Consider the following 26706-nt stretch of genomic DNA (forward strand, 5'->3'; position numbering starts at 1 on the left):
CTTTTTTTTTTTTTTCTTCAGTCATGTTTGGAAGGATTGGTATTAGAGCTGTAAAATCATTCTTACTACTTTGCTTTATACAGAAGAGAAGTTTGCCCAGGCTGTGTGCTTCTTGCTTGTAGACTTATACCTGTTAACTTACCAAGCTGAGAAAGCTTTGCATCTGCTTGCTGTTCTGGAAAAAATGATTTCACAGGGCAACAATAACAGCAAGAATGGAAAAAATGAGGTAAGCTTAAAATCGTATGAATGCCACTAAGTCTTTACCAGAAGTATGCTTTAACTCAATTCAAAATTACTCTTTTAAAATACTTTTAATTCATAAAACTATGTTAGATAACCTGCAACTTCAGACAGAAACTTATACATGTTAGTAACTGAGTTAATTGTATACAGCAGCTGTTTATTCCCTCTCTTACTCCCAGGGAGCTAAGAAGTGTTTCTTAAGTCAGAGACTTGCACTGGAAAGACAGCTGTCTTCAGGGTCAAATATACGTAGTTTTCCTTGTTTGTCTTGGATTATGACCATATAAGACCCTAAGTTTGAAAGGAAAGTTAGTGTCAGAGAGGAATTGTGATTGCATACTATAGTATGGGAAATCAAACATCTTTTGTACATAGTGTCTGAAAGGATGAGGCATACTTCCAAATGAAGTCTTTTGTGTGTGTCTTTTGGAAAAAACAGTAGAACGAATAGTGGCTTGGAATTGGAAAGAGGGCATTTCAGTTTTTTCCTGACGATGGAATGTCATGCTTAAGATAAAACATTTTCTCTTTAAGTATATAGTAGTTCTACTGAAGAAAATATTAAAGAGAGAGACTCTAGAATGTGCATATCACCCTTGTGGATAAGAGAATTCTGAAAATACCTCAACTGCAGAGCAACTTAGCGCTAATGTTAATATAGAATTCTGCTCTTTGTAGGCTGGTGTGATTGTTCTTGGGCTTTGATTGTTAAGGTCAAGTTACAGTGTTTGGTGGGATGTGTATTTTTTGACTACGAAGTACTAGTTTTTCTTCATGTGAGATTGATAAAAATAGCTTATGAAAGAATCTGTAAACTGAATTTAAAAGGTGACTAATAGTAATACTTCCTTTTTTTGTTTGACGCTCAGTCAGGTAATAATACAAATAAAGATTCCTCGAATCAAAAAGCTGAAAGTGGAGCTTTAATAGAAGTTGCTAAATCTAAGATACATCAGGTAAGTGCCTGCATGTTATTTGTACAAGATCAGCTCAAGTTTTTCTTAAAACTGAGTGCCATCTTCTTCAAATCTATTTCAGCATGAATTATGATACTCTGTCTCCTTGAATTTCGTGTTGTGAAACGAAAGAATGAATTTTATCTAACTCCTCCTTTTTGTAAGATGCATGTACAGGAAAAACTGACCTAACACAAAAAAAAACAACAAAACAATTTCAATCCCTGCAGTTTATTGTAATTTTTTTTTTTTTAACTGCAGTTAGCTGCACTGATGTTATATCTGCTAGTTCTTCAATAGTCTAAATCAGCTGAGTTTTTTTTTCACTGTACTGTTCTGTGGAAAAAATATGTGAAGAAACAAAATGCTTCTCTATCAGCATTCACTTATTGGTGTTCTCAGTTTGGTAGGTTAGATTGTTTTGATTAGTTTGTCATTTTAAGTGCTGGTATCTGTGTTTGAATATAGGGTAGCTGTTGACCACTGAAACAAAGTGTGCATCTGCTTACTGTAAATACGAAGCTTATAAATTTGTTGTTGAAAGACTGAATGGAATTTCTTTTTTAGGAAGAGATTTCGAACAGCTTTTTACTACCTATTTTGAAAATACATATAAAATATTCTGCAATAAATCTCTAGATATGGTTCATCTTGCAAACCTGCACAAGTTATTGTTTTTTATTTAACAAATTTACTTTTTTAACAGTATAAGGTGAGAGCCTATATCCAGATGAAGTCACTAAAAGCATGTAAAAGGGAGATCAAGTCTGTTATGAATACAGCTGGGAATGTAAGTATTCTTCAGGCTATTGTTTTTCTAATCGAGATCAGTTCTCTATCTTGAAACTGAATTTGCTAACTTTCTTTACAAGGAAAGGTCTTTGAGGATGGATGTCTGAAATAATGCTCTATGCAATCAGTTGGGTTTGTAATCTCTTTTCTGCAAGTGTAATTAATGTAGAATTTTCTTGTTTGTGCTGTTTTCAGTTGCTCAGAAAAATGCACTTTATTGTTAACGATACCAAAATAACAGCAAAACACTGTGTCATAAACTGGCTGTTTGCTTTATAATCTAAGCAGTGCAAAACAAGTTTTAGTTTACTATAAATGTTACAGGTATTACAAACTTCTGATGTCATTGGTGGTTTAAACCAGTTCATAAAAGATTAATTCTGCACTATGCAGGTTTTGGTTTTTCTTTTCGTGTTTGTTGAAGTTTTTTGGAGGCCTACCTTTTGCTAGAAAGCAGTTTCTTTTTTTATATAGGGGTTCTATAAGGGCCCAAAGAGTGGTGGTAAATGGGGCTAAATCCGGCTGGAGGCCGGTCACCAGTGGGGTTCCCCAGGGCTCAGTGCTGGGTCCAGTTCTGTTTAACATCTTTATCAATGACCTGGATGAGGGGATTGAATGTACCCTCAGTAAATTCGCGGACGACACCAAGCTGGGAGGCTGTGTCGATCTGCTCGAGGGTAGGGAGGCCCTTCAGAGGGATTTGAACAGACTGGATCGTTGGGCTGAGGCCAATGGCATGAGCTTTAATAAGGCCAAGTGCAGGGTCCTTCACTTGGGGTATAAAAACCCCAAGCATCGCTATAGGCTCGGGGAGGAGTGGCTGGAGAGCTGCCTGGCGGAGAAGGACCTGGGGGTGTTGGTTGACTACCGGCTTGATATGAGCCAGCAGTGTGCCCAGGTGGCCAAAAAGGCCAATGGGATACTGGCATGTATCAAGAATAGTGTGACCAGCAGGAGCAGGGAAGTGATCCTGCCCCTGTACTCGGCACTGGTGAGGCCGCACCTGGAATATTGTGTCCAGTTTTGGGCCCCTCGCTTTAAGAGAGATATTGAGCTCCTGGAGCGAGTCCAAAGAAGGGCGACCAAACTGGTCAAGGGGCTGGAAAATAAAACTTATGAGGAGCGGCTGAGGGAGTTGGGGCTGTTTAGCCTGGAGAAGAGGAGGCTGAGGGGAGACCTGATTACGGCCTATAAATACTTGAGAAAAGATGGTGGGGAGGTAGGGGAAGGGCTCTTTACATTAGTGATGGGTGATAGAACAAGAGGAAATGGGCATAAGCTTAGTCAGGGGAGATTCAGGTTGGATGTTAGGAAGTATTTCTTCTCTGAAAGGGTTGTCAGCCACTGGAATAAGCTGCCCAGGGAGGTGGTTGAGTCCCCATCCCTGGATGTGTTTAAGAATAGGGTGGATGAGCTACTTGAGGATATGGTTTAATGGGGATTAGGGATGGTTGGACTCGATGATCTCTAAGGTCTTTTCCAACCTAGAAATCTATGAATCTATGAATCTCAACTCAGAATTACGTCCACCATCCCAGATAAATTCTGTGTTAACTGAGGAGCAGGGAATGGGAGGAGAGCACTTCCCTTTTGTTGCTAGTCTCAACAGCTGCCAGTTTGACAGAAATCCTTCTGGATGATGAGGTCTCTGTTGGGAGACCAGGAAGATCACAGCCCAGGAGGAGGTTGTTGAACTCTGCAGGAGGGAAGCATGGGGAGGAGTATACTAGAAGACAGATTGGAGAAAAATCCTCTTAAACAAAAAGGAGATCTTAGTTTAGCCATTGCCGTGACAGAGTTCTCAAGAATAATGTTGGGTTTGAGAGCAGTAACAAATGTATAGTTTTGTCGTTTGGAGGAGGTGAGTGTTAAACACGTGCTCAACAAAGCAATGCTACTTCTTGAAAGTATTAAGGCCTAAGATGGCAGCAGGGCCAAACTGTTTGTGGAGTGATTTGACACTAGCAGTGGAAAACATAAAACAAGAGATAATTAACTATTGTTTTCTTCTTCACAGTCAGCTCCTTCTCTCTTTCTTAAAAGCAATTTTGAATATTTGCGGGGCAATTATCGTAAAGCAGTGAAACTTCTAAACAGTGCAAACATTGCTGAACATCCAGGCTTCATGAAAACAGGTAAAATGGAAAACCTTCATCTTGCAAGTACATACACGTGTAGTATAATAGGACTACAAATTGATAATTTGTTTTAAGCATATTAATGATTACTTAAGGAAGTAGGCCCTGAATATAATGGGTTTATATGCTGGATATTTTCATCTTTCTTGTGCTCCTTCATGTAACACTTGTGTTTTTCATTGGACATTCCTCTAGACAATGTAGTGGTTGTCTAAGAAAATGTTTTTGTGAAGGTATGAATGTTATATTTGGAAGGTTTATATTTGGGTCTCTAAATCAAGACATGAAACAAAAGGCTACATACTAGATCTAGAAATGGGATTTCAGATTGTACTCGGAGAGGATACTAGCAGTTGTAATGATTATTGTGGTGGAAATGCAAATACTTCATGAAGTGTTAAGGTTTTACTTCTATTGTATGCCGTTTTAAGTTATGTTTATATCTAGAAAGTATGTATGTGTACACATGCACAGAGATATAACAGCACATAAATGTGTATACCTTTTTAGATATAAAAGTTATTTATATACTGTATATACACTGTGTGTATATATATGCTCACTGTATACAGTATTATTTAAATATATTTGAGATTTTAGTTGACTGTTTAAAACATCAATTGAAAAATACGGAGAGGAAGCTGTGTCTTGTCAGTAGAGAGTTAGGATTTAAAAAAATCCTTGCACTTGTAAAACTACTGAATTTCTTTACTACTTTGTTCAATGCTGGTTTTGTGATAGTACTCTTAGTTTCTTGTGCTGTAAGATCTTTTATCTAGTAGATATTGCTGCATAGATTGTGATTAGGTGATAGAAGTCGCAGAGTTGGCCCTGGGAATCACAAGACTGAATTTTGTAAACTTCTGTATTTACAGATCAATTTCATGGGAAAACATTAAAAATATTTGCCATAATGCCTGTTCTGGCATATTTTGACACTGCTTTTGAAGTTACTGTAACATCTTTTTGACGGTTTTTATGTTTTAAGTTCTTTTTATAACAACATATTATGGAATGTTTTATTTTCATATAACTTTTTTGCACAGTAGAATGTTCACTTAATAGTCTTCCTAGGCTATGATTAAAATAATGTCTGGTTAATTTGTTAACGGTCTGTTTCTTGGTTGTTTAGATTTTTAGGGTGTTTTTTTCCTTTTTTCTTTTTTTTATCCATGGTGACCCTGTAAAACTTCAATTACCAGCACATAAGTAAAAAGTTTAATTTTCTGTTCTTTATTGTTTAGAAGGAGCTTCTTACAGTGTTACCCAAACATGATATATTTAGGAAGGAGAGTGCATTTCCTGCCTGTATGGTTAGGTTGACATATTGTTTATTTTATAAAACTTAGACAGGTAACATAATTTGAGAATTTCCTTTTTCACAAGAGCCATCTGTTAGAAAACTTGAAGTGCTTCCTTGCTAAAAGCTATGAAGACTTCCAGGTGAACTTACTTCAACTTGCAGTCTATCAAATTTGCTTTATACCTGGCTCTCCTAGAATATCGTGCATAAGATCTGGAAATCTGTGACTGCTTATATATAGGTCATTTCAGGTCAACTTTCCAAGAGAATAGAATGGTATACAGAAATGTAGGTTATTAAAATGCTTGTGAGACAGGGATGTAACTGCATAATCCGTGAATATCTTGCTGAAGATCATGTTCAATAAACTACCATAATATGTTGACCTATGAGAGAGTGGTGGGAGCATTTTATGAGCTCAGTGATTTTTTTTCAGTTTAGGAAAATGGTCTTTTGCTGTTTTCTCAGGTGAATGCTTAAGGTGTATGTTCTGGAACAATCTTGGCTGCATCCACTTTGCAATGGGAAAGCACAATTTAGGGATTTTTTACTTTAAAAAAGCCTTGCAAGAAAACGATAATGCGTGTGCGCAGCTAGGAACAGGCAGCTTGGATCCAGGTAAGACTTTTAAGAGATGAAAAGAGATGATGGAAGAGGGGTGAGTGAATCAAGAAAACAGAGGATAGAAACTTTCAGTAATGATCAGCAAAATCTCTGTCCCATCTCTGCAGAGGACAGGACAGGATAAAGAGAATTTTGATTGTATGAGGTATAGTTGCTGTTGCCAGAAATAGATGATTATGAAGTATGTTCTTTTTTTGCTGTTTTCTTTGATGTGCCATGGGCCTGAGGCAATTACTTCTCTCTCGTTTATAGTCTTTGACCATCAGTCAGGGAGATATGACAAAATAAAGTTTCTGTGACCTGTTGTTCATCATTAAAGATGTTATTTATAGTCCTGCTACCTACCTGACAGTAGGTAGAGTCATCAAGACTTGAAGGATGTGTGGGTTTGAGATTTATTTGTGGGTGGTTTTTGTGTTGGTGTTTTTTTTTTTTTTTTGAGTGTCTTGTGGTTGTTTTTTTTTTAAAAACTTGGAAGATATAGAATATGTGGAGTGCAATACTGTTAAATTAGCATTTGGAAGATGGTGTATTTCTCAGACTTTCTTACTTAACAAGTCCCAGACTAGTATGAGAAATGTTCACCTACTGGTTAGTTTTATCCATCTACTTTTGTTGTAAGTATGCAAAAGACAAGGAAACAAGCACTATAATGTTTTCTTGCTTCGATTAATAATCCTTAAGGTTTTTTTCTCTTCCAAGTAAATTATTTCATGATGATGTAATAATTTTTTCTTCATGTTTTCTTTAAAATCTAGTTAATGTATTGTATTGTTTTTCCTGTTCCTCCCTGGCCCTGTACCTAAGTGCAGTCTTGGGTACAAGTGTGAAGGTAGAAAATGTTTTATGCTTGTTAACAGCAAAGTGGTTTTCTTCTGGAATTTATATGAGTAATAAAGTTGTGTATTCTCACAAACCTGTAGTTCAATATTATTATATGACATTTAGCTTCAGTGATGAGGAACATAAGTGGTTAGCATTTATGTACTTCAGCCTTTACTAAGAATACAATTAATTTGTCTTTGGTATCACTTTTGATATGGAAGGAATTTATTTACAGAGGGAGGCTAGTGAATTTCTGCAATGAAGGGTTTTTTTGGTAGTTTTTGGGTGTTTCCCACAGCTTCCCTTCTCCTCCCAGAGTTATATTTTCTGCACTCCTGAGCTGCACATCCAATATGATGTAATCCTTTTCTGCAGGTAAAAAATTTTCAGGAAGACCCATGTGTACGCTACTGACTAACAAACGGTATGAGTTGCTCTACAATTGTGGAATTCAGCTCTTGCATATTGGGAGGCCCTTAGCTGCCTTTGAATGCCTGATTGAGGCAGTTCAGGTTTATCACTCAAACCCTCGTCTTTGGCTAAGAATAGCAGAATGCTGCATTGCTGCCAATAAAGGGGTAAGTAGATCTGCACATTCCTTATTTTGATTGTAGTTATGAAATACATGTGATCACAGAAAGGGAGAAATAATACCTTGAGTTGAACTATGCATTTTAAAGGCCTAATGTTGCAACACTTCTGTGTAAGTCCAGATTATTTTTATGTACATGTGTGTTTGCATGTTTAATCTGAAGCTGCAACAGGTGGAGGAAAACCACCATAGAAACAGTGTCTTGAGTCCCAGTGTTTAATTGGCTTTTCTAAGATCAGAAGAATTTGAGTAGGCTGTTCGAAAGATTGGTGTGAGATGAAACAAAAGCATGTAAGTGGCTGTTAGAGCTGCTGTCCTATAAAGTTAAAAGTTTTTTGCTGGAGAGACTCGTTAAGCATGATTTTGTTTTGGCAATTTACCATTGCACCCCTTTGGCATTGAAACTCATACCCTGAATGGGTAATCCTGAACTGATTTGAAACACATTAGATTTCTCCAAGTCATCTGATGGTTTACCTTACTTCATCTTAAAATAATTCTAGAGATAATCATAAAGATATTATTTAGAAATAAATTTGTATTATTCTCTAATGAGGCATCACTTTATAATAAGAAGCAATATGTTCTTTCTGTAGTGAATGCTCTCTACTTAAAATGTAGATACCAACATTAATAGTTTGGCTTACTATTTACGGCTATTTTATGATGCCTCAGATTTCCACACTCATTTCATAGAATCATAGAAGTTTGGTTCATGTGAGTACAGAAGCATGATACATAAAGCTTTTTTAAAATTACATTTCAAAGGCAACTGTCAACAGCACTCAAAAAATATAAACAGCAGCACCATCGTACATTGTACACAGCTGAGTGTTGACCTGAGAGGACAAACCCTTTGGTATAACGCAGCACAATGCTGTAAGATAAAGACAGAACTTTGACTCTAACTTGAATGAAATCAAGCAGGATTTTCTTCAGTCTGATTCCTTAACCCATAAAAAGGCACTTAACTTTTAGAAACAAAAAGACTTTGACATAGTGAAAATCCAAGATTATATTAGTTTTCTTCTTAGTGAGAGCAATAATTACATTATTATCAGTAATCATGATTTTATGTCGTGATTTTACTTCATGATTTTATGATTTTGCCATTTCATGCCTTCATCACTTGATTTCATGATCCTAGAATCATAAAACAGTTTGGATTGGAAGGGACCTCAAAGATCATCTAGTTCCAACCCCCCTGCCATGGGCAGAGACACCTTCCACTAGATCAGGTTGCTCAAAGCCTCATCTAACCTGGCCTTGAACACTTCCAGGGATGGGGCATCCACAATTTCTCTGGGCAACCTGTTTCAGTGCTTCACCACCCTCATATTGGTATTTCAAATTGCTTGCAAAGCAAACAACAACAAAACAACCCCACAAGTAACTCTGTCTTTTTTTGTGTGTGAATGGAAGAATTTAACTTGCTCAAGATCTTTTCTCTTTAGTAAGTTCTGTACTTCCAAGGGTTTGTGTTCCTGGATTGCAGAAATGACAAGGTGAGATTGGAATCAGTGACCATTGTAATATCTAAGGAAGGAAAAATTTTGTGGCTGCTCTTGGAGGTTTGTTATTGACTTCGAGGCTTGATGCACAGAAAGAACTTTAACTTTTGTTGCTGATACTTTGAGGTGGAAGAGGGTTTTTTCTTTTTTTTTTTTTAATTTTTGACTGAAACATCTCGAATTTTTATGTTTAGACTCTAGGAATTGCATTACATCTTCTGAAACGATGAGGTTCTAGCTTAAATTTTAGCTGGAGTAGTAGGAGCAAACATACATTTATCCAGTAGATACCCTTTGTCTATGTTAAGGCTAGATACTATGGTGTAAAAGATATGACTGAATGTACGTTGCTACTGTTTCAGCAGGCAGGAAGGCTGGGTTTTTGATGTTTTAATGAATATGGTTATTGGCTCAGACTGGTGAATAATCCTGTTTAAAAATAAAATATCACACTATGTCCTAGAACTGTATTGGAAAATGCAAAGACTCCTGTAGAGTACTACTAAAAGTATTTGGTTGCAGAGAAGCTTCCTTCCTGGGATGTTCTTAATTAATTATTTACAGTTTTCATATTGTACAAGTGATATAAACTCCTTAAACTCCTTTTTTTTTTTCATTTCTGTCTACTGTAAATCCACTATCCAAATTCAGATGTGGCTTCATTTTATAGGACTAAACTGGATGAAGATAACAAGATGTGCTCTGATTTCCACTGAAATCTTTGTATATCATCTCCCTTCTCTTCACGCAGCCAAAACTCATCTAAAGTTTCATTATTTCCTCACTCAATTGCCACTAGACATTGAGAGGGGTGAGGCTAGTTTGGCTAGCCTAAAAGTGCTATAGGCTGAGGAAGCAAAGATCAGCTTTCTCCATCTTGATGCTGTCGTGATCACAGCCATTGGGGAACAGAATCCCTAACTGCTGAGACTTGTCGCTCCTCTGCTGGCAAAGTTTGTGGAAACCTGCTGACAGCAGACGTATTGCATGTCCTCTGGGGCATCTGGGTTTCAACCTGTTGATCCATGTCGGTTTAGAATAAGCTCGTATGTTAAAATTCAGAAAGATGGGGACAGGATCGTTCATTCCTAGAACGGAAAACTGCATCAAAATAGTGTATCTGTGAAGTTAAGAGGTACTGTACTTGATTCCCTGTGAAACTGTAATTCACCCCTCGTCTGTGGGCATGATGATGTAATCTATAATTGCATGATCCCATGCAGTTATTTTAACAGTATGCCCATTTCACTCAGTGCACGGGATGGGTGGGATTAATTGAACGTATGGCTATATTAATTCTGTTTTTGCCCTCCTCTGGATTCTCTGTTTTCCCTCTCTGGGTGTCCTCTGCACCTTTATTTACTGCACACTATGCAAATCCTTCCAAGTACAAAATTCTTAACTTTTCCCTTGGGAATTTCAATGGGGCTTGTCATTTTGGTATCTCTATTTCAGAAAATTCAGGAAAGATACCACAGCTTTATAGCTTTATAGGAGAGGTTTGCATGTATCCCCACTTTGCAGGCACAGCATTGAAGTTTCAGGAGTGCTGGCTCAAAGCCAGACTGACTTTGATTTGCGTATGTGCTAGCTGTTGTCAGGTAGTTCTGAGTCCTTAGTTTTATAAAGCACAGCGAATGCCGGAAGAACAGCTTTCTTCCTACTCATTTTGTGGCTTTCTGTGTCCATCCTACTGGTTACAAGTAACACATAGATAAAGAAGAGGCAGCTGGTTGTCTCTAGTAGAAAGCCAGTACGAGAGACTGGATTAGTATAGGTTTTGTGGCAAAAAACAAAGCTAAGATTCTGTTTACAAGGTCGGTGTTCAGCAGCGTAGCAGACTAGCCGAAGCAGTAGTTTGTGCCAGGCTCCTGAAGCTTGGCTTTCTTCCTGTTAGAGCTGTGATGTTGTGTGTTGTACCAGAGAGCTTGAATTCGTGTCACAAAATCAGCTTGCTGGTTCCTGAATTTGTAATCTTACACACACACACAAAAAAACTAACTTTGGATTCTGTTAGTATTGAAGGCAAAGGGGAAGTGTCTTTAAATTATAAGATGATTTGTAACATGACAACTGAGGCCCTAAAATCAATAGTGTGTTTAGTTTGACCTTGTAATCCAATTTGCAGTAACATTCGTTGATTTCAAAGTATAGATTCATGTTTACGCTCCGAACACCATACAGAAAAGTAGTTTCACTGAAGCTGATTTTCACCCACTTTAGTACATCAGTTTATAAAACATAGACGGAAGATGATTCTCTTTCTGCAGGTTTTTAACACCTTTTCTGAAATGCGTGTTTCATATCCGAACTCATTATATGTGGGTTTTTTGTGACAATAAATGCCATTGTAACATTAATATTCTTCTTCACAATAGCTTCTGATAAGTTTTCTGAGAAGTCATAGCTATTAAACACAGATTTAGGATAAGTTTTTTCTTACAGCTGTGACTCTTCATCACTAACTTTACTTACCAACAAAGTTGTTAAGATGACTCATGGTAGAACAAACAAACCTCAGTAAATATGGTGTAGAGAGAGATAACTCTTGGGACTGACAATTAGCATGCTTTAAGTTCGTTTCACCCTCAGAATGTCTGCATACTCAAAATCTGTTAAACAAGTTAATTTAATGTAACTTTTCATATGTTGTAGTTCAGTTTCATGCTCCCCGTGGAATAGTTTGAGCAGCTTTTTCAGAGTGTTTTGAATGCTGTGTAAGCAGGGAGAGAAGACAGCAAGTGTTATGGTGCCAATTCTGAATATTATTTGGCTGATGATATGATTTCTTTTTAGACATCCTAGCAGTTCTTTTAGTACTACTTGGTTCATTGCTCTTTTGCTTTCAAAACAAAGGAGAAACTAGGTCAGTAGGTTATCAGACAAGCTGTCAGAACTAATCTGTGATTAGACTGTGTGCAGTAAAATCCCTCTGCAACACAAAGACAATAGAAGGTGCCTGATCCTTCATGGTACTTAAGATTTAAAACTGTACCTATATAAACTATTAATTCTTAAATTTTAGCAGGGTTCAAAGTCTTCTTCCAACTTTTCTTGTTTTGTCAAGCTCTCATTCAACAGCCTTGATATTTTAGTCATCCTTTTTTTTTTTTCCCCCCTTTTAGACATCAGAACAAGAGACTAAAGGTCTTCCTAGCAAAAAGGGAATTGTGCAATCTATAGTAGGTCAAGGCTACCACCGTAAGATAGTCCTAGCATCCCAGTCAATACAGAATGTTGTTTACAAGTAAGTATGTTTTCCACGGGCTCTTTATTTTATTATGATAGCTTTGTTAAGGGTACGTATCTGTTTATCAGGAGTTTTAAAAACTGTCATGGAGTAACTGTTCATCTTGGCATTATTAATGTAGTGAAGAGGGAGGCATGCTAAAATACTTGATGAGTCCTACTTAAACTTATCATTTGAATGCCTCCTCTGTGATGGCCAGCAGAGGGCTTAACTGTGTATTCATTGTAACTAAAAAGGCCATTAAAGCTTAAAATTAATTTCTCTGAAATCTGTATTTCTGGTTATCTAAATCTTTCCTCTCTTTCTCACTTAAAAACCCCATGTTTTCAGTAATTCACTCTTGTAAAAGCATGGGAAGAATCTAGTTGCTCTGTCATAAAACTTCAGGAAGTTAAGTCAAGAAAAACAAGGGAACTTATTGTAATTATTTGGTTGAATGTGCCCACCCTGTTTGGGCATCAGGGTGTACTTTCTGTGTATAAGGAATATCAAGATACAGAAGTCTTCATAAATTGAATGTGTTACATTAAAACATGGTTTAACTTTTTTAGGGTGAAGTTTTCACTGCATTCAGATCTTTCTGTAGCTCGACTTTATTTTTAAATTTAGTAGGATTGCTACTCACTGGCTAACTTCTGTGTTTCTTTAAGTGATGGGCAGTCCTCAGCAATACCTGTAGCCAGTATGGAATTTGCAGCGATTTGTCTAAGAAATGCCTTGCTGCTACTGCCAGAAGATCAGCAGGAGCCAAAGCAGGAAAATGGATCTAAAACTAGTAATCAGCTGGGGGGAAACACAGAAAACAGTGAAAGCAGTGAAGCATGCAGGTAAACAGAATTGCATGTAAACATTTCTTTTTGTCCAAAGTAACTCTGGGCTGCCAGCCTGTGTCTGCTACCTGTTCTATTTGGCCAGCAGAAAAAGTAACGTATTTGTAAATTCTCTTAGCAGTGTTGGGATATCCAAGGAAATGTGCTAGCTACTCATTGTTTCAATTGCTGGTATGCTAATTTAAGAATAAAATGCTGAGTTGATTCCTACCATTCCTAACAACTTTAATAAACTAGACAGTGAAATTATTTTTTTTCACTGGCTGTCTTATTTTCTGTGCAGCAAATGTGATGTTTTCGCACACCCTCCTGCAGTGCATATTGGTATTTCTTTAATTGTAAGTGAAGTTTCAGATGTTACAGTGATTTTGTGTGTGCATGTGCACCGTGTACTCGATTCAATCTACCAATGTCTCGCAACTCAGTTGTAAGCAACTCAGTTGTAAGCAATTCCCCATGATCAGATTTGATATTTGTCAGCCCTAGTACGCTTCATTGTGTTTGGTTTTAGACTAGGAATAGGAAACTAGATTTAGAAGATAAGTAGGAAAGCTATTGCTTAATAAATAGCATTTTACAAAAAAGAGTTTAAGAAAAACCTCTTTTGAGGTTGTGAACTAACTTCCCCTGGCAAACTGTGTGCAGCCCATTGAGATGGAGCTTCTCTGGTTTAAATGAGGCTTCAATTTTGAGCTTATGGGGCCCACTAAGGGGCAAAATGGTGGCCCTTACTCAGACAAGACCTGCTTTTTTTGTGTTTTGGGGGGAGGGTTTTTTTTTGGTTTTTTTTGTCAGAGTGAGGAAAGGACAACATGCTCTGTACAGGAAAATCCTTTACCACCTTCTGCTTTCAAAACCGGATGCTTTTTCATCTTAAAAAAAAAAGTTAAAAAAAGGAGACTTCTTCATATCTCCCAGTGGTCATTGCCAATTTTAAAATATCCAGCAACAAATTGGGCTGTTCTTGAGTTTGTGTGTCACGTTCTGAAAGGTTCTCTAAGGATTTGTTCCTTCTGACAAGGGACCCTCTGTGAGAGAACAGTAAAACATATAAGGCATTTGAAGAAAATCACACTAATTGAACAGGATGGTTTTGAAGCAAATCCCACTAATTGAGCAGGCTGACTCTGAGGCAGATTCCTCTCTTATTCACAAGAGAAAAGTGCATACTTTCAGGGCTTAAGGGTATTTTTTTAATCTAATTTTTGGCAAAGGCATGAAGTATATACACTACAACAGTATTGAGTACAGGTTTTGGAGTCTGTTGTATCTGTTTTGAAGGTCTAAGTTGGAGTTAGCTTACCTGTTTATAATAAACAGATATAAAACTACATTAATTAAAAAGTTCTTGTTAAGTGGACAGACTCAGTTTCAATTCTGATTTTTTTTTTCTTTAAATCTGTATCTAAACCTTAGTGTCTCTTTCTGTCACGGTGCAACTGTTAGCCTTCTCTTCAATTCTCATTCCAAAAGGAGATCCTAGTGGCTTATTGGAGAGCAAAGTTGCATACTTTTCAAATAGGGCAAATAATTGCTCCTCCAAAAAGCCAAGTGTAATTTTAAGAAAGTGGAATTTTATTTTTTATTTTTTTTTAAAAGATACTTTGAAATAATGAGCAGCTACAAGTCTAAAGGAAGCTGTAGTACTTCGTGGGCTATCTTTCTAGAATATTAATGTAATTAGTTTTTAAGATGTCTAAGGAGAGTACTAGTCTACTGCTTTTCCTACAGGCTAAAAGAAGAGAGGCTACAAATGCAGCGAGTTCTGCATCTCTCCACTTTAAAGTTCTTGTCCTACACTGAATTTCAAAAATAGCTCAAGGCTGTGGAGGATGGTGTGGGTTGTTTGGTCTGTTGGTCAAATCTTTCCTGGCAAATGTTCCTCTTCTTCCTTCTCAAATAGGACAGTTAGGACAAGAGCACGTGCCTCAATTTCTCCATAGCTTCATTTCCCTGCTTTTTAGACTAGACAATTTTTGCTGTCCTTTTAAATGGAGTGAATAAATATCAATGCTTACTACACTGAGAATTTTTTAAATAAATTATTTACAGTCACTCCTTATAATTAATACATTGTTTTTATTCTAGCAATAAAAGTCATGAAGGGGATAACTTCATTGCAGCTCCACCTTCTTCACCTTTGAAGAAACAGGAATTAGAAAATTTAAGGCAAGTAAATAATATAATATTCACCACTGAATGAGCCCCCTCTTAAATTGTGCTATGATTCTGGAGTCATTCCTAGCTTTTTTATTTTTTAAGCACTTGCAATGTCGAATGGTAGCTGTTAATCTAAGGATGCCTTTTTGCAAATGCATGTGCTTTCTTTCTCCTGGGCTTTGAGTCTGAAGAGATAGAAAACATCCAGAATTTCAATTGGAAAGGTAGATCAGTCTGTCTGATCTCACTATTACATTAGGCTTGGCATTATATATTGGGCAAAACTAAAAAAAAAAAAAAAATCAAGTCCCATAAACTACAAAGCTAGAAATTTGACAACAGTTGTGATTGGTGGAAGGGATGGAGATTACTCTATGGTACCTTTTCCCTTTAAGGCCTTGATAAAGCTAGTTTGGAATTCAGCCCCCACAACATTATATGCTCTTTGGATGTTAAAAAGAAAGAAAAAAAGGAAGTGTTAAAAGCAGCAATCTGGCTTTCAAATGAGAATGGTGCTTCTTTCAGGAGGAGTAAATCCCTAGTTTGCATAGAATAAAAAGAAAATTTGCCTCTGTCCAGGCATTTGACTTCTTTACCATGGAAGAACATAGGTAAAATTTGACTGTAGATTTTCTCGTGTTCTCAAAGATCCTTCAACTACTTTTTCAGCAGTCTGAGTGCTCTCCAAATAGAATAGCTCCCATGTGTCTAAATAAATATCATGTTATCTGGAACGTCTTTACTTTTCCCCAACAAGATTATCATTTGCTGGCAATATTAATTATTTCAGGTGGCTGCCAGCCTGTTGAAAATCTCTCTTACTATAAAGCTTGCACCTGTTTAGAAAAAAAGAAATCTGTTTTAAGTTCCCATTTTGGACAAAGCATACAGTAATTTCCCACTTAAACTCTTGGGTAAACACTATGTTCCAGCCTAACCCTAGGTAACCTGCGTTTTATAATGGCCAGCTTAACCTTTACTTTGCTCCACTACGTGTAGCAAATCTACTTGTATTTGTTTAAAAGCAATCTAGCAGGAATCTGTGAGGAGACATTACTGAGACCTTGATTATTTATTCTGAAGTGGTACAAGAGTAAGCTACTCGAAATAGAAAGCACTGGATTAAAAACAGTGATGTGAGTTTGTTGTGGTTTGTATTCTTTTTTCCTCCTGAAAATGTGGTTGTCACATGTCAAAATTACATGGTGTCACTTTTTTTTTCCTTTCACAATCAGCTGTTGTTATCTGCTGATGAAACCTGACAACGTGTCAGAAAAAACTTATCAGTTTAGCAAGAATTACACAGCTTCTGGTAAAAAACATCATGTAAGGAAAGGAAAAGCATTGATTTATTTTTTTGCAATACTTGCTTTAGTGGTTAAATCCAGAGGACTAGACATCCCTAGAGAATGGTTCTACTGAAACCATTTTTAGGTTTCTGCAGATAGCTACGAAAAGCAAAATACCTTACACTTAAATGTTAGTAGATTCCTGTAGTCTTGCTCACTAGGGACCTAAACAAGAAAATTAAAATTCTTGTCTAGTCAGGGAAAAGTAAGAAAAAAATACTGAATGTTGGCAAGGATTATCCTGAGGTGTTTATTCAATTCAGTTTTTCCCTGTTAAGTCAATGGATTGAAAAACCTCTATTGCTAGAACTGAAACGAGGAATTTAAATGCCTTTTTTGCATGGTTTTGTACAGTTGCACATCCTAGTGAGAGTTTAAAATGACTGACTGACTTTGCCCTAAATAGTTCTTAAAAATACCATCTAGAAGAGGCTTGTGTCATATGTATTGTTCGGTACTTGCGCACAGATTAGTTGAACAGACTCTTCTCATAAGCAGCAATTCAATTGCAAGCTTTTAAAAGCAACAAGCAGAAGTCTGAGGACACCAAACATAGCTGAGAATCTATGCATAGGAAGTAGAAACTCCACACTTTTCTGAGTTTCTTCTAAACAATTCTTCTCCTTGTTTCTTCTCATCCTCTGAGAAGGCAATTCCTTTGCTCTGCTCTCAGCCTGTGGTGTGTTTCATTGCACTGGAACAACCCAACACTGTTAGGATACATCAAGAGTAAAGGAGTTCTGGTAGACCACAGTGCTACATTTGGAAAATTTTGTGGATTTTATTGTAAAAGTTGAGGTGGATAGCACCAGACCTTGTAGCCTTTTTCTCCCTCGATTGAACAAGTTTGTGTGAAAATGTTAATTTTCCCCTTCAAAGCAGCTAAAGGAATAGTTTGATCAGTCACTTTGTCCTCAATAGATTTGAACTACATGCCCTTGCTATAAGGCATGTGATCTAATTTTTACCATTTCTACTTTCTTTTGACTCTTCCATCAGCCCTCTCCAGCCCATCATTATGCTTTATTTATTTTATTTATTTACGCAATTTTGAAGTGTACATATTCTAGTATTTCCAGGAGCGTCACTGACACTGCTAGTAATTTCACAGGTGGTACTGTAAGGACCACTGTTGCCCATCATATACCTTGTACCTTCTCCACACCTACCTAGTATTGCCTCGTTTGTCCATTCAAAGATTGCAGTGGTCTGCTTGGCCCTGTCACGATAGTGCAGGCTTACAATGATTATCACCCGTAGCTGTTTCACTCTCTCCTTCCTTGCTGTCAGCCATAGTTCTCCCCCACCTCCCCTTCGCTGGTGCTGAACTTCCCCATTGAGTGAGCACAGTCTGCATTCTGTATTTCTTAGTATCTTGGATTGTTTTGTCTGTGTTGGAACATGAGAAGTAGATGGCTTATATCCACTGTTGCACTTAGCTATTTTAAATCATTTCAGGTTAGTGACGTTCTCTCAATGGTTCAGAAGTGCCATTTTTGGTGTCTTGGTAGAAGTTTTGAACAACCGGATTCGCTCTGGCTCGCCCTTTGCCTGAGAAATAAGCCAAGTCAGATGCAGAGTTTGGGTTCTGTAAACTTGCAGTCAGTGTGGGCTGACAAGTCTTGTTGCCGAGACCTACACAAGAGGCTGTTTGACATAATCTGGCGGTTTAAAAAAAACATTTTTCTTTTTCCTAGTGCAAAGGCAGTTTTATTTGGGGAATGCAGAGGCTCAGTGATGCTGGAAGTCTGCTGTGCTCAAAGGCAACCTGTGGAGTTTTGTCAGAATCCTGACCGGGGTGAAAAACTAGTTTGTCTTTTCCCTTGTGGTGCAATTCTTCTGCTCCGGTTAGCTGTCAGCTCTCTGCAGTGTTTGGTTTAGCCAGCTCAACAATGGATCCAAGCGCGCAAGAATGGTTCTGCAGGGAAGAAAATTGGAATCTTTTCCTCTTCTTTAAATGACTGTTGCTGAAGAATCTTGCCAGCTCTTACGTGCTTAAACAGTGGCCAGTCCTTAGAGCAGAGAAGTAGGTTTCAGTTTTGCTGGACTTACCTGTTGTGTGATTGGAGTGCGCCTTGTGTTTGAATTTACGCTTTCAGAACAAAAATAGGCTTTAAAAAAGTTGTGGGAAATAGAAGACACATCAACAGAAAGGGCAGTAGCGACTGACTCTGCTGGCCTTGACCTGCGTCTAAGGGTATTTAGCTGGTGACACTTAGCATCTCTGCTGGTTTAGAAGCTGCACTTCTTTGAGGCAGAGATGAAAAGAGGCTAGTTAGAACCAGGCTGTTATTACAGAGATTCTTTTTTTTTTTTTTTTCCTCCCATTCCCTCCCCCTCCCCAGTCGCAACCCTTCAGAAATATTTTAGGTTTGGGACTTGAGCTGGGGAAGCTTTCCTCTCCCTTTCTCAAGCTTTTGTGTGTGTTCAGATTTGATGTGACATCTGGGCACGGTGGAGAGGAAGTGGGGGGTAGGGAGAAACACTGGAGAAATTTCTTATCCTGCTTGTGCATAATTAAGGAGCATGCCTCCTTGGGAAAGGGGAATAAAGGCACCCCAGGTCCTGCCACGAATTACATGATTTACTGCGGGACTGAAAGTGGGCTTGACAGTTGCCCAAAGGTTGGTGCAGTAACAGCCCACCGACCGGCAGGAGAGTCGAAGGCTCTCCTCCCATCGCTCCCAACGTGAGACCCCACTAAATGGATCTGCTCTTCCTCCCTGGAGAAGGACAGAGTCCATGCTCGCAGCAAGACGTCGCAGGCAGAGGCTTGTGCCCAGAGGACAAGGCAGCCTGCACTGAATGATGTCTTACAGAGTGGAAAATATCCTGAGTGCTGTGTTCGGAGACGGGGGGAAGTTATTACAAAGTGTGAAGCTTGGCCTAATGATGGCATCCTGACGTGGGGTTATTGTTTGAAGATGGGAAATGCGAGTAGTTCAGATTTCATTACAGGAACTGTCAGATTTTGTGGTTTTGGAAAGATAAGGAAGTCTGTGACAGCAACAAAATGCCACACATCAATCAGAGTCTTGGCAGCGGATTACAGCTCTCAACTGAACACAAACTGGAAATGCCAAGTTCTCCAGCGTTTATCGTCTCCCTGTGTGCAAACATTGTACAATATAAGTATGAAATGTGTTACAACTTAATTGACTGCTACTAAGTGTTTGTACCTGGTCCATTATAGAAAGCTACACATCTGCAACCCTTTGCTGCCACAGAAGGGGAGGGCAGGGAAGTACAAATGGGAGTACCAGGCAAAAAGCATAAAAAAAGGGTGAGAAAGGGAGACTGTCCATGAGAAAATGACACATGCGGTGAGGTCCATCTTTTTTTAATCTGTTAAATGGTCAAAATTGCAAAGTTTTACTGAGCGTACTGTAGTGCTCCTTGGTTTATACTGGTAGAACAAAACGTGTGTGTCTCCTAATTCAGAGAATTCGATCGACACTGTAGATAATGAAACACTAGCGTCTTTACTTCAAGTTTGACAAAAAGACATTATTGAAACTTTGTGATTTATCTCTTCAGCACTTCACAAGAAAGACATTTAACAGCTGCATTTGAAATCACTGAATTCTCCATTTAACATATTTGCTTTCCGCCCCCTCCCTTTTTTTTTTTCTTTTTCTCTCCAGGTGCTCAATACTTGCGTGTAGTGCTTACGTCGCTCTGGCTTTGGGTGATAACCTTATGGCATTGAATCATGCAGATAAACTTCTTCAGCAACCAAAGCTGTCAGGGTCTCTTAAGTAAGTCTGATGTGGTGATTTCTTCTTTCTCAGCCCTGCTTTTTGCTGGAGCGTTCTCAGTTGAAGCTTCCAATGTCTGTAGCTGCTTGCCAATTCTGTATCTGATGCAAAGAATTGCTTGGCCCGCTCCTGTTCTTGTTGAAGCCCTGACTAAATGTTCATTGACACGCAGGAACGTGAGTCCCCTCATTTATGTATGAATTCCATGTAATTTGGAATCTATTGCTGCTTTTTTTGCTATTTGTTAATCTCTGGCCATGGGTCCCGTGCAGTGACAGGCCTGATTGACTGTGGGGCTGCACATGCTGTGCTGGCACAGCGGAAGGACAGGAATGAGCAGCGGGGGGCGGACAACATCAGCCCAAGCCAGCACGCTGCTGAAAGCTCACTTATGAAGCTACAGCCTCGGAGAGGAAGGTTTGCGCAGTCAGTAGGGTACCAGATCTTGGGAGTGCAGGACTGTATTTTTTGGAAAGAGATTCAAAGCTCATTCTGTTTCTACCTACCAGTTCTCATACATCTCTGCAAATTCAAAAAAGGCAGCTTTAGCCCCATCCTTCTGACCTTGTTTGTGCATTTAATTCCTACATCATACACAGGATAAAATATAGCAGAGGTTTTTATGGTAGTAATGGTAGTTTTCAAAACTGATAACGTACTTGCGGAAAGCAAGGTAACTTGTGCTTATTTTCATATGCTGGCAGAACACTCTGAAATGATCCATGTGCCAATTAAATTCTTTGGCTCCCATGCTTCCAACTACTGCAGAAGCTCATCTTTTTGCACAGTCATTGTATAAGCAAGACTTTAGAGGAGTTTGCAAGGTAACACATAATTTTGTGAAGGCAGTGTTACCGTTATGTAATGCAGATGAGGGTTCTGCAAAGGCAGAGCACCATCTATCTTGGTCCCAGGAAACTAGGCTTTTGTGCAGATTGGGAGTATTGGACTGTTAACTGTTTTCTTAAGTGAAATAAATCACATGTAGAAAGTTCCGTTTGCTCTATCAGATCTAAATTGCAGAAGTTATTTTGGATGATTGACTGATATTTACCTGATTTTTGTAATTCATTACAACCAACTGTATAGTCAGTTTGAAATGTACTGTATACAGCTGCATAGAACTCTTTTTGCTCAACTTTTGTTTCAGATTAAATATTTGCAAACTAACTACGCTTTCGATCGACAGGGTTCCTTCTGTTCCAACGTTGGAAAGGAAAGCTGCTGATTAGCTGAGCTGAACTAGAAGTGTCAAACTTGCTTAATTCTTTTGCAAAACCTGCAGTTGGAAAGATGTTTGTGCCCATGGACAGGCCTGTACAGTTGCTGTCCTTAGAGATGCAGCTATCTTACAGAATTAGTTTGATTTTTATTGAATGTAAAGTCAATTTTAACACCTTGAATTACAGATGTACCCATATCCTGGGGTGTTTTTGTAAGGATTCCTTTTTTAATTCTCTAAGATAAAGCCATTCCAAGGTACTGTCTTTCTGGAATGGCAATTCCTGTGCACGAATGAATTGTTGTTACTCAAGTGCGGATTTTTTCACAGCATTAATGCCTAAAAGCAGTGAATGGCAGAACTGACAATACTTTATAAGCAAGCTAACTTCTGTACAAGTGTTTCAAGTAATAGGTTTCATGTGGTCATGTTAAAAACTACATTCAGTTTGTCTCACATAACAAACTGTGAGGATGATTACGCTGACATTTGTACCTAACCCTTTGCTGTTGTAGGTTTCTTGGGCATTTGTATGCAGCAGAAGCTCTCATCTCTCTAGACAGAATATCTGATGCCATCACTCACTTGAACCCCGAGAACGTCACTGATGTTTCCCTCGGGATCTCTTCAAATGAGCAGGATCAAGGTTAATGAATCCACACTTCATTAGAATGGTTATGCTCTCAGCTGCCTTCCTGCTGTAAATTTCTATATACAAACATAATGATGATTAAGACATCATCTTTTAAGACTTAGGTTGTTTGAGGTATTTTGGTGGTGGTGGTGGTGTGCTTTTGTTTTCCTGGCTTTAGTTCCTACTTTGTGTTTCGTTTGTCTTTTGCATGTTTGTCATTCCTTTGAAGTGGCTAAATCTGTAACATAAATAGGACTGTTATTTTGTAGTGTTCTGGTTTGTTTGGAGGTAGCTTTTGAAAGCTGATTTTGTTAAATGTACAATTATGGTTACCTTGGGGCTTCATACCTTCTCTTCCACCTTTTTAGTCTCTAAACCAGTTTTGGAATATAAGTGAAGTCTACTTAACTGCATTTAGTGAGAGATAGGAGAGGGGAGAACTTAATCTGTACCTTAATCTTCTTGCAGTGGGAGTGTGTATTCTGTAACAGAAAAATACTTGAGAGCCATCTGCATAGTTAAGTCTACAGCAGCTCTGATTTCAGTGATGTGTCTGCAGTTTAAACTTCACTGTAGTCATCTGCAAATCTAAAAGGAAAACATGAAAGACAGGAAGTCTTAAGTGGTGTAACCTCTTGATGAAACTGCTGTTTTCCCTCTTTAATGTCAGGCTATGAAGAAAGAAGTAAATTTTTATCTTTTAAAACTTATTTCAAAATTAGTACAAAAAGCTCATGAATCACAATGGGGTTTGTGTTTTTTTTCTTTGTAGGGTCTGACAAAGGAGAAAATGAGGCAATGGAATCTTGTAAGTACCACTCACCATATTCAGCAGAGTACAGGAACTTACTTGGCCAATGTGGAATAAAAGTGTAAGAAAGAAAAAGAATTTTTTTTTTTTTTTTTAAATTGCAGCTGGCAAGCAAACCCCACAGTGTTATCCTAGCTCGGTCACATCTGCACGAACAATGATGTTGTTTAACCTTGGAAGTGCTTACTGCTTGAGGAGTGAATATGACAAAGCTCGGAAGTGTCTTCATCAGGTATGAAAAACAAATTTCAAGACAGCTTTAGGGACAAAGGCACTTCCTTCAAAGTGCCATTTAGATCATAGCAAATCCTGGTGATTTCATAGTCCAGATTTATTTGTGGATTTTGCTGAGATGGCATCTCTCTTCTTTTATTTTACTAATATTGATTGGTTCATAAATAAAGGAATTTCAAATTTCTTTCTTGTGTAAACAGTTCAGTACCACTATAGGAAGCATTTTTCTTCCTAGATTGTATCAAAACAGTGGAATATGACTAGGAAGCCTTTTCACTTTTTCTAACTGCTTTTATTTTTTAACTGATCCAATAGTAATTGTTACATTTCAGAGGGGAAAGTTCTTGACGACCTTGAGTTTACTTCTCTCTAATCAGTTAATAACTCACCACCTAAGCTATTAACTTAAGGGCTGTGAGAACAAACTGCAGTTCTGCTAGAGGTATGTTCCTTGCCTGCCTCTTGTCCCAAGAATTCTCAAGTATTGCTCCGTCTTTACTTAGCCTGCGTCATTTGGTCTTTCTTACGGTGGGACCCATCTCTTTCAATGACAATATGTTTGTCTCTTTTTGCAGCCATTCCTGTCTGTCAGGAAGACTACTCAAATGCATTTTTGAGTTGCAAACTGAAACAGCAGTCTTCCAAATTACTTCGTAGTAGTTGTGTAGGTGAACAGGTTCAAATTCTTTGAAGTTCTCAACTGCTTAACGCAGTTGTCTTGCTCTTTTCCCTCCTGAGGCTTCTTAGGGTTGGGCAGGTGTCTGTGCTTGGGCTCTGTAGCATATGTGTAAAGCCCAAAGAAGTGTAAGGCCATCTGTGGATGTAAAGTATAATAGGTCTCTGTACCTACAATAAATTCATTGACTTCATAGCCAAAAGAAAATGTGTATATGGAAAGCTAATGAACGATCCTTGTTAAGTTTGTTTTCTGAACTTTGGAGCAGGGGAGGTTACCCTCTTCACCTGTCATCTCACCAGGAGACCACAGTAGATTGGCCCAAGAATTACAGACTCGATATATTAACATAAGCATACAGCAGATGGTGCTGCTAATTAGTGTGAAACAGTCTTGCAAAGCTCTTTCAGACTCTCCTTGCATGCATAAACCTGATGGAGTGTATTAGTTCAAAAAAAAAAAAAATCTTATCTTCATTTATGGATTGTTACTTAGTTTTGTTAGCTAAGATGATGGTAACAGTCTTGTCAAGGGGCACTTTCTTCGAGCTGGATATTTCTCTTAAACACTTTTTCTCCCCACCCCTTCTTCTTTTTCAATAAGGCTGCTTCGCTGATCCACCCCAAAGAGATCCCTCCAGAGGCAATTCTGCTGGCTGTATATCTTGAATTACAGAATGGTAAGGAAATGAATATTTTTCACAACATTAAAAACTCGAATTTACCATGTAGGCTGCAGTGTTGAATGTAAATCGGGTATTGTTACTATTTTAGATTTTTTTCCTTGATGTTTACATCTAACCCTCATGAGCAAAATGTTAGAACAAATTCTTAAGTTTTGAAATGTTCTGTCACCCAGATTTGGGGTATAAGGTGAGGAGGGTCGTAGTCATCTATCCTAGTCTTTTACAGAGTTGTGCCAATATTTTGATGACACCCTTTAGGCTCTGTCTCCATTTTACACTGCTATGGATCCACGTATCCACACCTTCACTTCCATTGTTTATCACCATCCTGTTCTTACACACTCCAGACTTCCTAAACATTCATCATCATAGTTGAAATCTTCTATATTTTGTGTAGAAATCAGCAGTCTTGGGTAGGCTCAGTAAAATCCTTGATGAGGTTTATACTACAAAGAGGGATTAGAAGGCTTTTAATTAAAAGACAACCACAATCCAGGTTTCCCAAAGAAGCCATGTCAAGCCCTATGTAGCAAGTACTGTAACAAAGCTTGTAATATTGATAACTCTTCCAAAATCCTTCCTTTTGAAGGTTCACTGTGTTGGCATGGAAAAAATGCTCTACATACATAATGGGAAACTGGAAAGATTGCACTTGAATTCTGCAGGGTGAGCAGAGTGGTACAGCTGCACCATTGTGGCTGTCATGGCTGCAGACCTGTGCCCCTTGGGGCTTAATATCCAAGTGTTTGGAAATCTTCAGTGTGCTCGTTCCCCTTCAGTTGTTGTGCATTGCAGGCAGGCAGAGGACGTGAGCGTTTGTTTTCAGAATTGAGGCTTCTATAAAGCTTTTCACAGAAATATGTTTAAGTTGGAATTTTTCTGCAAAAAAGTAGTACAGAGCAGAAGAGAGCAGAAAGTGGGATTTATGTCTCTCACCTCCTTCTACCTATATAACCAAAAGTAGCTAAAAACATTTTGTTTTGGCAACAAAAGAAAAATGTCAACATAAAGGTGCATCTCTTCTGAAAGTAAAACTTTCATGAAAGAAAAGCATTTGTGCTAAGAGGGAGAAATGTTCTTTTCAGAACTTAGCCGGTTTTCTCCTACAATTGTATATGTTTACTTTTTAAAAAGAAGAATTTTTCCTTTTACATTGGTATTTATTTGATGGGCCATACATACAGTTGAAAATCAGATTTCTTCTTTTAAAAACGTGTTCTGTGTAACCCTTGACGTTTGCATTACTGTTTGTAACGTCACACTGTGAGGGCATTTTGTATGGGATCTAGTCTCATGATGCAGATAGGAGCGAGAAGAGGTGCCCTTCAGGTGCGCTGCCATCTTGAAGCTCTGAGGTGAAAGCTTGATGTCTTCAGCTAAGAATAGGTAGAATCAAGCAATACTGTTGTTTCAAGTGTACTTTTGTCCAGTACTTTTCGTGTCCATGTCAGCCTTTCACCAAAGAGGAAGACCGCTGATGTATGTGGCCTCGGCACAGGTGGGCTTGTCAGCTCTGTGTGGAGAACAGTCATTCCCAAGTCATACACAGGTACTTCTTTTTTAAAAGGAAGTTTTCTTGTAGGTAACACACAGCTGGCACTGCAGATCATCAAGAGAAACCAGCTTCTCCCTTCTGTGAAAACACTCTCCGACATGCGGAAGAAGCCCGTGTTCCAGCCAGTCCACTCAATCCAGCCCATTCAGATGCCAGCTTTCACCACTGTTCAAAGGAAGTGAGGGCGTGCTTCAACCTGCTGCTGCCCTGCCCAGGAGGGCTTGGGATTTTGTATATTTTTTTTTAACCTAGAACACCTGCATACCCCAATCGCTGGAGTGTGTTCATTTATGTAAATTTTTAATAAAACATGTAAACAAAAAAGGTGTGGTTAGAGGTCTTTTGAAATAACCTTTACAAAGGGAAGAGAGGTTGGTATCTGTTTTGAATGTGAGTGGCAGTTTACTTCCTGAAACGAGGTGGTTAACCAAGTGTGTAATTCTACTTTTTTTGAAGAGAATAGCTGGGAGGGAAGTGACTGGAAGGAGAGCATCACCTACCCGAACTAAAGTCCTGCTGAAACAGCGACTGAGCTGTTGTTGGCTACTGTGTTCT

General features: G+C 38.4%; 1 protein-coding gene across 4 annotated transcripts in view; it reads left to right on the forward strand.

The window, feature by feature from the left end:
* Positions 1-26455, forward strand: part of CNOT10 (CCR4-NOT transcription complex subunit 10) — a 37845-nt gene extending 11390 nt beyond the window's left edge. The window contains exons 5-19 of one of the 4 annotated variants that reach the window (XM_086614354.1): positions 84-229; positions 1116-1202; positions 1909-1992; positions 4012-4129; positions 5904-6053; positions 7260-7462; positions 12113-12234; positions 12888-13064; positions 15156-15236; positions 20221-20334; positions 22072-22202; positions 22963-22998; positions 23106-23233; positions 24515-24590; positions 26179-26455. In XM_086614354.1, coding sequence (XP_086470480.1) covers positions 84-229; positions 1116-1202; positions 1909-1992; positions 4012-4129; positions 5904-6053; positions 7260-7462; positions 12113-12234; positions 12888-13064; positions 15156-15236; positions 20221-20334; positions 22072-22202; positions 22963-22998; positions 23106-23233; positions 24515-24590; positions 26179-26333 — 1808 coding nt within the window. In that variant the 3' untranslated portion in view covers positions 26334-26455. The remainder of the gene's footprint in view (positions 1-83; positions 230-1115; positions 1203-1908; positions 1993-4011; positions 4130-5903; positions 6054-7259; positions 7463-12112; positions 12235-12887; positions 13065-15155; positions 15237-20220; positions 20335-22071; positions 22203-22962; positions 22999-23105; positions 23234-24514; positions 24591-26178) is intronic. The other 3 variants (XM_086614355.1, XM_086614356.1, XM_086614357.1) reach the window with 3 other exon arrangements.
* Positions 26456-26706: the final 251 nt, after the last annotated feature.

The sequence above is a fragment of the Tauraco erythrolophus genome, chromosome 7 (assembly GCF_009769465.1).
Source record: "Tauraco erythrolophus isolate bTauEry1 chromosome 7, bTauEry1.pri, whole genome shotgun sequence".
Lineage (NCBI taxonomy): Eukaryota > Metazoa > Chordata > Aves > Musophagiformes > Musophagidae > Tauraco > Tauraco erythrolophus.